Source organism: Calidris pugnax, unplaced genomic scaffold (genome assembly GCF_001431845.1).
Source record: "Calidris pugnax isolate Ruff unplaced genomic scaffold, ASM143184v1 scaffold188, whole genome shotgun sequence".
NCBI classification, from domain to species: Eukaryota; Metazoa; Chordata; class Aves; order Charadriiformes; family Scolopacidae; genus Calidris; species Calidris pugnax.
Window position 1 is genome coordinate 595,883 of NW_015091257.1, and position 12,769 is coordinate 608,651.

Genomic DNA, 12,769 nt, shown 5'->3' on the forward strand with positions numbered 1-12,769 from the left:
ACATCGGCCGGGGAGACGGAGGTTCCTCTTTTTGTAGGGAGTTTTGGCCCCGTTACAATCGTTACAGCGATTCCTGGAGCGGGCAGAGCTCCGCCTCACGGTTCTCTTCAGCCTCCGGACCGCCACCTCTATCTGGCTTCGCTCCCCCGAAAGCCTCCCTGCTTCCCTCCGCCTTCACACGGCTGCAGCTCCTTCCTTATCAGCCTCTCCCACCCCGCCTCCCAGCAGACGCCGGAGAAAGACAAGAGTTTATCTTCCCCGCCCCACCTTCCTCACCAGCATCTTCAGGACCGGGGAGACACATTTCCAGGAAAAAAAAACGCAGAACACTCGTCTTTTTTTCAAAAAAAAAAAAAAAAAAAATTTAATACTCCATTATTGAAATCCGCGGATCTTCTAGCGCGCTTCCGAGAACAGCAAAGAGACGACAAACCCCGGCTACTCCAACACGGCCGCTTCTTCTCAACCACACCGCCGGAACGGTCCGAGCCACGCCGCCGCCCGCCGGCCCCTCGCCGAGGCAACCCTTACCTCACGGCATCGCTCGAGGGACCGGGCCCGGCCCCGGCCCCCACCCCGCGGCTCCCGGCCGTTACTCCCCCGCCGCGCCCCGACTTGCTTGCGGGGGCTCGGCCTCACACGCCCAACCCCGAGAAGAAGCCCCCTCCCCCCCACATACACACACACCCCCCGAAAGGCGGCGGCCGGCCCTCCCAGCTCCCGCCGGCAGCCGTTACGGCCGTTGCGCACCCGCCCCGCACGCTGAGGTGAGGGGCGGGGCAGGACACGCCCCCTCCCGGCCAAGACCCGCCCAGAGCGTGGTTGCTAGGGAGACGGGAGGTGGGTGGGCGGGGTGCAGCTGCTGCGCGGAAGGGGCGGGGCTCATCTGGGCCCCGCCTCTCCCGCCGGCGCAACAGGGCCCCCTCCCACGCATGCGCGCTCTGCGCCTCCCTGTCGCCCTCTCCCCCTCCCGCTCCGGCCAATGAAGGCGTTGGGCGAGCTCTGCGTGCGTGCGCGCGCACGTGGCGGCGGTGGCGGCGGCCCCGCCCTGGCTCTCGCGTCTCGCGAGGCTAGAGGGGCGCGGCCGGGCGGGCGGGGCGGGTAGAGGCGCGGAGCGGTGGAGAGGGGTAAGCGGTGCCGTGAGGGGAGTTGGGGGGTGAGTGGTGTGGCGCGGTGGGGCGGGCAGCGTGGCTGGAAGGAGGGTGAGGCTTTCTCTAGAGAGCTCGTCAGGAGCTGGGTAGGTAGGTAGGTAGGTGGGTGGGTGCGCGGGCGATCGTTGTCCATAACGGCCCAGCGGAGGCGCGCGGCGCCTGCGCGGTGTCCCGCTGTCTGCCGGCGCCACCCGGGGCCGTGGCGGGCCGTGCCGGCCGGGCCCCCGTTGCTCCTCCTTAGTTGTGGGGCGGGTAGCACTCGCGGCCCCCGGCAGCAGTGCGGAGCCCCCCGGGAGTGGGCCGTGGGCGTAGGGGCCCCTCAGTGTAGAAAACGCTTGTTGGCACCTCGGCTTCCCTGGCTTGGGAAGCCGGGAGCCCTCTGGGACCTCAGGCTGTAGTGGCCTGGCTGGGACTGACTTTCCGTTTTCCTTCCTGTCCGCTTGGAGGATGAGACTCCCTTTGCCCCAGCTGAGTAGGTTTCCCTCCCGCTCCTGAAGACCTCGTGGCCTCTGGCCTGCGCTAGCGAAGTTGTTATTTCCTCTGGAAACACAAGGAAGGGGGATAGAAAGCGCTAATGGAGAGATTTTTCAGTTAGCGGCGTCGGGGAGAGGGAGTCAAGAGGAGGTGCCGCAGGTCAGAGCAGTGTGGCAGTGACACGTGTGACACGTGGTGTTGCAGTGCACTTGGAGTACTGCCTTGACGTTGGTACTTTGCCCATCGCTACTTAAAATGCGAGGTGTTTTACCAGTGCCATTGGATTTATAGTTTGGCTGTTTCGAAATGCAGCCAAGAGTACTCCAGAGCCCAAATTCAGCACATCTAATATGTGTCCTGCAGGTTGAGAATCTGGTTAGGGTGACTCTGCGCTGTCCCCATTTCAAAGCTGTCACTTGTTATAGCGATAGTCTTTTTGTAGTGAAAGTCTATTGGGGAGAACAATCGATTATGTTACCCCAGCTCTTCATGAACCTCATTCTTAGTATTTTGTGCTTTTTTGAAGCGCTAGGGCAAGGGAAACTTTACAGAAAATTATTTTAGTTGTGTTTCTTCACACAGCAATTAGGTAGTGGTTGTTGGGGTTTTTTTAAATCCTTTCGCTAGCTGCCATAGAGTGATGTTTGCAATAGCAGTTTTCTTGTACTAATTGAAGCAGTGTATTGGCCTAAAGCATTTGCTATTTAGTGCCTTTCAGCTGAGGAGAGGAGTGTCAGTTCAGATTTAAATATGTTAATATGCATCAGGTATTTAAAATAATTGCATTTAAACTACTGTTGGAAAGTTATGTACTGAACATTGCTTAGACTTACTCTGAGATATCTTACACCTCCTCCCAGTAGCTTGGAGCTTTCTCATTCCATCTTCTAGTTTCAGAATATTTATTAAAGGTACATGGGTCTGGCTTGGGATAAGTATTCCTTTGGACCTGGTAATTTTTATCTCTTTATATCAACAAGTAATATTAGATGTCTGGACACTTTCAACAGCTGCCTTTGCAATTGAGAGAATAGGACTTCACTAGTATCTTTGTTGCCATTTGTGTTTGTTGTGAAAGTATTCTCCAAAGGGCATTGCAATATAGAAAAGAACTATCTGCTGCTGTCTTCAAATAGCATAGTATTTTGTTTCTCTACAGTGTGAATAGTAAAGTAAGAGAGGTCAGGCTTTTAGTTAGGTGTTGGTATAAATATTAATTCCATGTATTACTATTTCTACAGCTTTGAAAAGATCACTTTCTAGTTAAAGATGGCGGCTGATACTTCTGTTGAAATACTTCAAAAAGTTCTGGAGAATGAAATGCTTCAGACTACCAAGATTGTGGAAGAACATCTGGATGCTGAAATACAGAAGCTGGACCAAATGGATGAAGATGAATTGGAACGCCTTAAACAAAGGAGGCTTGAGGCACTGAAAAAGGCCCAGCAGCAGAAACAAGTAATTCCTGTAGTTATGTAGACATCTTGATGTGTATAGTCCAACAGAATTTTTGGAAATCCTAGGGAAACTGTGTATGTGAACTGCATATTTTGGGGTTTTTTCTTCTTCCTCACCTTTCTGTACTTATTATTTTTAAACTCTCCAGGAAAGCAAGTTTCTGTCCATGTGTGCATGCTTTGTTTTCCAACAGGAGGAGAAAAGATGATTACGATATGATTAGGATAGGACAAAGAGTCTCATACAAAGATATGAGTGTGTCCATATTCACTGAACATTGCCATTTGGAAGCCTTGTAGGCAACCTAATCATAAGCCTCTAGGCTCTTTAAGCTTCTAAAGATTGTTACTTATGGCATGTAACCTCTTAAGATATTTTGTAGAAGAATGATATAGAGTCTTTCCTTGTTCCTAGGGTGGAATTGTTTGTCCTGCTCCTTCTAACTAAATGAAGTGTCGTTGTATGATTGCTCATTTCTTCTTGCAAAAAAGAAGTTTTGCTTTGATCCCTGATACCTAGTGCTAAATTGTGTTCTTTGTGTTCCCAAAAAAGTCTCTTTGAACATAGTTCTCACCAAAATTTTGGTAATATATGGTGTGAGACCTCAATTGTAAGTAAGGAAGCCATAGGTTTCTTAGCTTACTCCATCTAAGCAAACCTGAACAGAGAAATAGACTGGGTTGGGGAAGAGGTGACTGAGTTGAAAGGAGATGCTCTCCCTGTAAAAGGAGTAAGCTGCCACACTATTCTGGAATTGGATTGCACAGAGGGGAATTAATGCATACCCACTGTTGAGGGATGTCAGTTCTTCATTTGCACCATGATGACTTCTCCATGTGCTCATACTTCTATGCATTTTTAATGTGTACAATGTTCAGGAAATTCTTAGTTCTATACTAATTTAGCTTACAGGATATTTCTGGTTTGCTTGGAAATCCTCCCCCCTCTCCACCACCCCCCGCAAGACCAAGAACAGTGATTTATCTAAATTCGTGTTCACTCACTGGATATTAAAGGGTTTTTGTCAGGTTGTGTCATACTGCACTACTTCCATTTTGCTTAGTCTGTACTTGTTTTAATACACCTACAATACTGGAAGTTAATTGTAAAGCTGCACTTAAGTGCCTTTGTTGAAAATCTAGATTAGCTTTTTTTCTAAACCACATTTGCACACTTAATCAGGCAGTTTTTGAAGTTGCCTATGAATTTTAGCTTGTAAAATTCTGTTTCTCCGTACATCTTGTGACTAATGGTGTGCATGTGGTTTCTGAATGGTTTTCTGGAAGCCTGGCTCGTTTTAAGGTACCTTCAGTGTATATTTAATAGATAAACATCATCTGTTGCAGGTGAGTTTTTTTCTTTTTTGCAGGTGGCTTTTTTCCTCCCTGATTTTTTTCATAGAGAAAAAGTTACAAGAAAGCTATTTTAATACATGTAATGGCTTGAATCAGTTTTAGACAAAAGTTCTTTGAGTGTACAAAAACATTTTAGAGAGAGTAGCCCAGACTATTGATTAGCAGTTTTCAGATGCTGAGAATTTTCTGTCCTTGCTGTGTTCCCTTTGAACTAGTCTAGTCTTACTGAGAAGCTGCACTGCAGAAATTTATGTAGTTCTGTGTAAGATTTGTATTTCCAAATAAGTAAGGTAGCCTTACTGCTCAACCACTTATCTGTTGTTGAGAAAGAGGCAGCCCCAAACTATTGTCTAGCCTAGTGGCATTTGCTGTTTTCAAAACGGAACTAAAGGGGGAAGTAATTTGTTTCTCCTTTTATTACTGTATGAAATGGGCTTCCACTGCAGACCCCCTCTTTTATTTTTCTTAAAAGCTGTAGAGCTTGCGTGACAGGTGCAGGACTAACAAACTCCATACTAATTATTTCCTTTTATGTTTTCCAAAAGGAGTGGCTTTCAAAAGGACATGGAGAATACAGAGAAATCCCAAGTGAGAGAGACTTTTTCCAAGAAGTCAAAGAAAGTAAAAATGTGGTTTGCCATTTCTATAGAGATACAACGTTCAGGTATAGTAAATGAGCTATGCTCAGGAAACCTTTTGTTTATAGATGTCAACAAAAACAGACACGTTCTATTGTTCTTTCAAATCCTAGAGATAAATAGGCATCTTTAGAAGTATACCATTTCCTTCATTTTCCAAATCTCACTCCCTTCTCAAGATTTGATTTTTTTAAAATATTTTTTTCCATTGCAGTTAATCTGAACATGACTTGACAACAATGGATACTCTCTTATGTAGTTGATTAGAATACAAATGTATATCTTTGACGATATTGGAGAGTGCTGTGTTTCATCATTGGTTTAGTTTGAGGAAGCCAGGTCTATAAAAGTAGCGACCATACAAGAGGAGCATTTAAAAAAGATCACTTTGGTTATTCTAGACAGAGATATTCTGGACAGTTCTGGCAAACAAAAATAAAAATATAAACAACTGTTTAGGCATCTTCAGAATTTAACCTTTTATTTTGAAAAGATCTGTGGATACCAATTGCAGCTACTTTCCCTTTGTTCCTGTGCCTTTGTGATTATGCCACTTTTTTAGGGTGTGGGAGACCTAGATCTGAGAACTTGTCCTGCCTCAGAATAGGAACCTAAAATAAGATCTCCCGCTTCCTTGGAAGAACTTTAGAAGTTCTGGGTTGTTGAGGCTGTTCCTCAGTGGCTCTGTCTCAAGGTCTTCTGTTAAAATGCAGTTGCAAAGTAGAGTAGTTCATTGAAGGAGGAGCCAGTTGTCCTGTTTTTGGTTGGTTTTTGCTGCCAAGGCGTTATGTTCTCTCTAGCTATAAAACATAAACTGAAACAGCCTTAATGTGAGAAATGGAAAGAGGTCAAAGCCAGATTATGCAGTGAGGTGTCTGTGTCTTACATTTTCTAAGTTAAACGATTAAGTTTCATGAATATCTGAAGCGGTTGTATTTGGATAGCTTTTACTCAAGTTGAAAGACTGTCTCTGCAAATAAAGTAGCTTAGAACAGGTTTGAGTTGTTTGGTTCTTGTTTACTGAACCAACAAAGTCTGTAGACTCAGACAGGAAAAATAACTTTATCTTTAAAGTTCTTTGTAAAATGTGTCATGCTGACAACCAGCTTGAAGCTAGTGTGTCAGGTTTACCAGCTGCAATGTCGAGTTGCTTTCATCCTTGCCCATTGCAGCTTTTTGATCTGCTCAGCTCTCCTCTTGAGTTAAAGGACAGTCACATCACAGAGCTCATGCAGCTACTCCAAACCATTTAAAGACGACAGTCCAAGAAGTTGAGATTGCAGGTGACAGGCCCACAAATCTCTGTCATCTGACAAATGTTTTGAGCAGTTTATGGTACTGTCCTCTGGCAACAAATGGCACAGACTCCGCCAAGTGATGAAGCGAAGACGTTTAATGCTTCATTTTTACAGCATATATGGTTTCTCCCTTTTGATCACGCGCTGGGCTCTCTACACAGATAGGTTGTGGGGGCCTGTCCACGCGCTGTTATGAGCAATACAGTTGGCTACATTTAAGTGTCCACGTGCTATCTGTTGTATACCTCACTATTTATTATTTGTGCTGCCTTGCTAGATTTCACACCATACAGATAATACCATATAAAGACACTGTTTTACTGTTCTTAAGGCTTCCTTCCCATCACTGCAAGAACACCTGCCGAGCTCTCGCTCAGCAGCGTGTCTCCACAACTCCTCACTCCCCACACTGTCCCTTAGCTGAGAAACAATAATTGTATGCTCACTCCTATTCCATTGCAACAGAAAAGTGAAATATTTTTGCCTCTAGCTCTACTGAAGCAGTCTGTACAAATAACTGGTATTTTTCTGTTCAGTGAGTTACTGCGTCTTGGTTTTGGAGGTGGTGACTGAAAAAAACCAAAAAGCAAAACGCTGTAGTATGTTGAGAGTACTTGAGATGTGAATGTTTGTTATAGAGAATTTTTTCCAGCTGACAGGCAGTGAAGCTAGAGCAGGAAGAAGGAAATTTCATCAATAAATGCAGGCTTCAAGAGAGAGGCTTTCAGGTCTATGCGGGAGTAATTAAGAAGAAATTAGAGAAATAGATGGTGTCATTATACAACAAAGGTGCTTCAAGGCATTATTTTCCTAGTCATTAAGTCCAGCTACCTTTGAAACATGGATTCTCCTGAAACTAAATTCTGAATTACAAAGGCCCTATCTGAGGAATTAATATGATAGAAATAGCTCTTTACTATTCCTTTTAAACTTTCTCTAAAATACATATTCTTCAGTTTATTGATTCTAATACTTTATATATTTTGGTTTGTTTTTTTTTTCACAGATGCCAAATAATGGACAAACATTTGACTGTATTGGCAAAAAAACATGTTGAGACAAAATTCTTGAAATTAAATGCTGAAAAATCTCCTTTCTTGTGTGAGAGACTGCGCATCAAAGTAATCCCCACTCTAGCACTAGTAAAAGATGGAAAAACGCAAGACTATGTTGTGGGCTTTACTGATCTTGGTAACACTGATGACTTCACTACAGAGACATTAGAATGGAGGCTAGGCTGTGCGGACGTAATTAATTACAGGTAATTAATTGTTTTGTGATTGTTTTATTTTCAGATACAGTGCAAGGAGAACATGCTTGCAAACAGGAAAATCTGTAAAAGTTTGTAACTTTGACTGCTATGCTGTATGCTTAAGACTCATCAGAGTTTAATCCGTTTATTTAATCTGTGTACTTTGGCATGGGAAGGAAGAGAGTATCTCCAGCAAAGTATTGAGACATTATAATGAGTGTTATGTTGTCCTATTTGTACAGTAATAATGAGTTCTTGTGGTGGGATGTATGGAGTACATGGATGGATGGCTCTGATACAGCCCCTGGGAGTCATGCATCTAATGTAATCCTATCTAAATCAGCTATAGATGCTTAGATGTCACACTTGCAATGCAGTACAGTTTGAGCATTTCTAGTCCACTTCAGAGAAAACTCAGCAAGTCATCTTTAAACTGCATCATATTACATGCATGAATATGTTTGTGGGTTTTTTTTTTATTCCAATGAACAGTACAGAAAGCGAAAAGAAGTTGCAGAAATGCAAAAAAATTATTGCTGTAGCAATGCAATATAATCATCATAAATCCCACATTTAAGACTGCAGGATAGAAGGCAGTAGAAGATAACTGTCACCACAACAGCCTGACTTTACAGGAGAATCATTTACGAGAACTTTCTGCTTTGCTTTCCAGTGTGGCTAAAACATCATCTTTATCTTTTTAGGTTAATTTTGCTCTTTTGTTTTGAATGTCTTTGGCGCTTTTTTTTATTATTTTAAACTTCATTATCTGAATTTATTTCAATGTCTAATTTCCAAATTTTGGCAAGAAGTATTGTTGTATCTTAAAGGCAGAAAAAAACCTGCTGCTCAATTTAGCTTAGTAGCTGTTGAACTTCAGGTGAAATGAAAATTTGTAAATCAAAACAAGTGGTAATAGCCATTTCCCAAGTCAGTAACAAGCAAATATGCAGAGGAGGCAAAAGGCAGCTTGTGTATATATTCTAGACATCAGCTGCCTTTCATGGGAGGAATCTTTCAGTGGAGTTGTACCAAGCTGTGTTGAATTTCCTACGTTAGTACATTGGCTTACAGCATAATTTTACTTCCTACTTGACTCTGCTAGTACTGTGTATCTGCTCTTATCTCCTTGTGGAGTTGAGGGTGTTGTTTCAATCTCTGTTCATTTTGCCAGATCCTGAGTTTGGTACCTGGGCTTTGCAAAGCCCAGGAGATTCATTCCAGGAGACATCCATTTATGTTCAAGTGTTGTATTTCCACCCTGCTCTGAATGTAATGTCTTGCTCTCTGGAGTTCCTAAAAAGGGATAGTCCTCTTAAGAGCCTAGAAACAGTTTTTTTCCTTCGACCTGTGGGATAGGAATTAACAAGGGCAAGTGTAGGGTCCTGCACGTGGGGAGGAAGAATGCCAGACACCAATATAGGTTAGGGGTGGACCTGCTGGAAAGCACTTCAGAGGAAAAGGATCTGGGGGTCTTGGTGGATAGTAAACTATCCATGGGCCAGCAATGTGCCCTTGTTGCCAAGAGGGCCAATGGAATCCTGGGCTGCATAGGGAAGAGTGTGGCCAGTAGGTCAAAGGAGGTCATTCTTCCCCTCTGCTCCACACTGGTGAGGCCACAACTGGAATACAGTGTCCAGTTCTGGCTCCCCAGTTCAAGAGAGACAGGGAACTACTGGAGAGGGTACAGTGTAGGGCAACAAATGTGATTAAGGGATTGGAGCATCTCCCTTATGAGGAAAGGCTGAGAGAGCTGGGACTGTTGAGCCTGGAGAAGAGAAGGCTGAGGAGAGACCTTATTAATGCTTATAAATATCTAAAGGGTGGGTTAAAGGAGGAGGGAGCCGGACTCTTTTCAGTGGTTCCAAGCGATAGGACGAGGAGCAATAGGCACAAGCTGGAAAATAGGAAGTTCCACTCAAATATGAGGAAAAACTTCTTTACGGTGAGGGTGACAGCACTGGGACAGGCTGCCCAGGGAGGTTGTGGAGTCCCCTTCTCTGGAGATCTTCAAGACCCACCTGGATGCAGTCCTGGGTAATCCATTCACCCTCCTGTCTTAACTACAGTTATTGAGGCCATTTTGTCCAGGATGTGCTATGCTAGCCACATCACAATGCTACTTAGGGTGGCTTTAGGGAGTAGGGGTTGTGTTCTCTTTCAGTTTTTTTCTGGAGAAACACGGAATTAGAGGTGCTGCTTACTGTCTGCATGAATGTGCCTTTAGTCAACATGTCTTACTCTTTTTCTCTAGTGGAAACTTGATGGATCCACCTTTTCAAAGTCAAAAGAAATACGGAACAAGCTTTACAAAGTTGGAGAAGAAGACCATCAGAGGAAAGAAATACGATTCAGATTCTGATGATGACTAGAAGAACAACTAAATGTATTTGTAAATCATCTTTTGTTTATGCTTGGTACATTTCTAAGAATGTTTTTTATAAAGCTTACTGCTTTTCATTACATCTGCACATAATGCTCATTTTTCTATACAGTTTTATACAACTGAGTCATAGCAGAAAAAAGCTTAAATATTTTTTTTTTCCTTTTTTGGAAGTCATTTGTAATTTAAAAATCGGAGTCCTTCTAACTAAATAATGGCAAAATAGTGGCAAATGATGAACTATGTCTTAAGTGTAAGTTTATGAAGTGATTTGAAATAACTGTTAGAAACATCTGTACCAAGTCAGACCAAAGGTCCCTCTGGCTCAGCATCCAGTGTCAGTGGCCAAAAGCAGATGCACAAGGAAGACTAAAAACAGGGTGAGCAGACAGCAATGCTTCCCTAGAATATACTTTAAGAAATCTCGGGTTTGGGGAACTCTGTATCTGAGAGCATTTGCTGGTTAAAGTAGTAGGGGGGAAAAAAAAGATCTCTTTAAATCCTCATAGTATCCCAGCATCCACATCATATGACAAGGAGTCCACAGTTTAACTGTGTTTTGTGAAGAACAACTTCCTGTTGTTTTCCTTGAATCTGACAGTTCCATGTTTTTTCTGATTTTCTTTATTTAAGGCAATGATAGACACTTTTCAAAAATATTTTTCCCTCTCAGTTCCTCTTCCAGCAGTCTTTTCAAATTTATTATTACTTATTTTATCAGTAAAGCACTACAAAATTATTAGTAAAGGAATCGTGCATTTTAAGAAATGATTGCTTATCTTATGGTGCCATATCATAATATTGAATAACTTAACTACGTTGCACTATAAGTTGTAAGAACAGTCGTTAACTTCTGTGAATTCTGAAATAGATGGCCAAGAGAAATGCCCTTTTACCATCTATGTACGCTGCATGTTAAAGCTGATACAGCGGGTAATAGCACATAGCAACAAGCATACTGAAAGCAGCCTTGTTGACAGGTTTGTATAATTCTGTGGTTTTGAACGTGTGGATTTTATAGCAGATGCTTTGTACAAGAGAGTAGAATAGAGAAAAGTATTTGGGAGAAACCTTGATCTGTTAAGTTTAGATATAGCACCGCATACTGTGTACTGTTCTTAAGTAATGGACAGAATTTTCAAGGGAGATCTTCCTTGGAACACAATGTAGAATTTCTGGCTAGGTGAAGAGTTGATGAGTTTTCTTTTTGTCTAAAAAAAACCAACCAAACAAAAAAGTTTGCTGTGTGCTGAAGGACCCTTTTGAGGTGGTATTTTAAATCCAGTTGGTCCAGAAAAGCAGTGAAGTGAGTCTAGTTAGTCCTGCTGCCTTGTATTGGAGAACACTTGTGATTGGGCCAGCACAGCAATATATCTCTGTTTAAAAAAAAATATATATTTTATTTCTGTTCATGTACATTGAAATAAAATTATTTTAATTCTAATGTTGACTTTTGCATCCTTTCAGATAAGGTGGTCTAGGTGCTATGGGTTTGGGGTTTTTTTCCATCAGAAAAGAAAAAGAAATCGGAATCAGAAGTCCATCAGAAAGCTGCACGTGCTCTTTCTAGACTTCTAGCTTACGGTTCTGTCTAACGTTAAGGCATCACTATGAGAAGGCAATCAGCTTAAGATGTACACAGCTGCCTGTTTACATCAATCTACTAGAAGCATAAAGTAAACTTGCTTCAAGTTTATCTCCTTTCTAATGGACAGACTCTCTAAATGCACTAGAAACTGCTTTTTTTGTTTGTTTTTCATCCGGTTGGATGAAATTAGGAAAGCAATGTTCCAATAGCATTTTTAAGAGTGCCTTAGAAGGACTCATCTCCGAGTCCTAATTATGTTGAATAGGCTGTGGAAATAAAAAATCACGTCTAACATAGTTGCGTGCTGTGTGGAAACACATGTGGGCTTGTCAGGATTCCAGCATGGTGCGCTGGCAGAGGTTATGCAGTTCCACACGTGAACTCATTACAAACTCAGTGCAAATCCTAGTCAGAGTCTGTGATTTCATGTCACTTTAAAACTGCTGGGTTTTTTTTTTTGGTTAATCTTCAGTTGCACTTTTTCCTTCATCTGGCTTGTAATACGCCACGTGCACTCCAGTGCTGATACAAGGAGTTTGTAGTAATGCTTGGTTTGGGTAAAAGGGGAAGTTGAGACCTGTTTGTACTAATAAGTTTAAATTTATTTTGAAGGAGCAGTCTCAGATCTGTCTGCTGCAAGTCTTTACTTCTGTGCCTTTCTGTGTTTTCTGTCTTGAATGAAGATTAAAACTCATTGAACGGTCCTCTTGGTAAGATCTCCATTCTTGATCTCCATATTACTTTGAGGTGAAAAATACAAATCTGAGAATTTTATTTTCGCTGAAACTGAAAAATTCTTTAAGAACTGGAAAATTCTAATTTGAGTAGTGAGGCACAAGTTATTCTTCTATGGTGAAGTTCAGTGATTTTGCAGTGCAGGATTAAATAATGAAATGTCCATAATATTAAGACCTGGGTCAGCAAGCTAGAAGTGTAAACAGTACAGAGAACACCAAAGGAAAGAAATACCAGCTGTAGAGGCTTGAAAAGCACAAAGCTTAGCTTTGTCAACAGTGATTTTGTGGCAATATGGCTGATCAGTGAGATGATGATACACGATGTCTAGTAAGGACACAGGTTGCATGTGGTTAATTCCTTACAGCAGATAGATCATGTATGTAAGGACGTGAGTACGTAAAGTTTCTGAGCCTAAACTAATCACAAAATGGTAC

At 42.4% G+C, this 12,769-nt stretch overlaps 1 protein-coding gene across 1 annotated transcript; it reads left to right on the forward strand.

Annotated features, from left to right (window-relative positions):
• Window positions 1-1,078: 1,078 nt before the first annotated feature.
• TXNDC9 (thioredoxin domain containing 9) lies at window positions 1,079-11,453 on the forward strand. Its single transcript, XM_014960332.1, has 5 exons — window positions 1,079-1,127; window positions 2,867-3,083; window positions 4,984-5,102; window positions 7,381-7,635; window positions 9,881-11,453. Exons 2-5 carry the CDS (start codon window positions 2,895-2,897, stop codon window positions 9,996-9,998), a joined length of 681 nt encoding a protein of 226 aa, XP_014815818.1. The 5' UTR covers window positions 1,079-1,127; window positions 2,867-2,894; the 3' UTR covers window positions 9,999-11,453.
• Window positions 11,454-12,769: the final 1,316 nt, after the last annotated feature.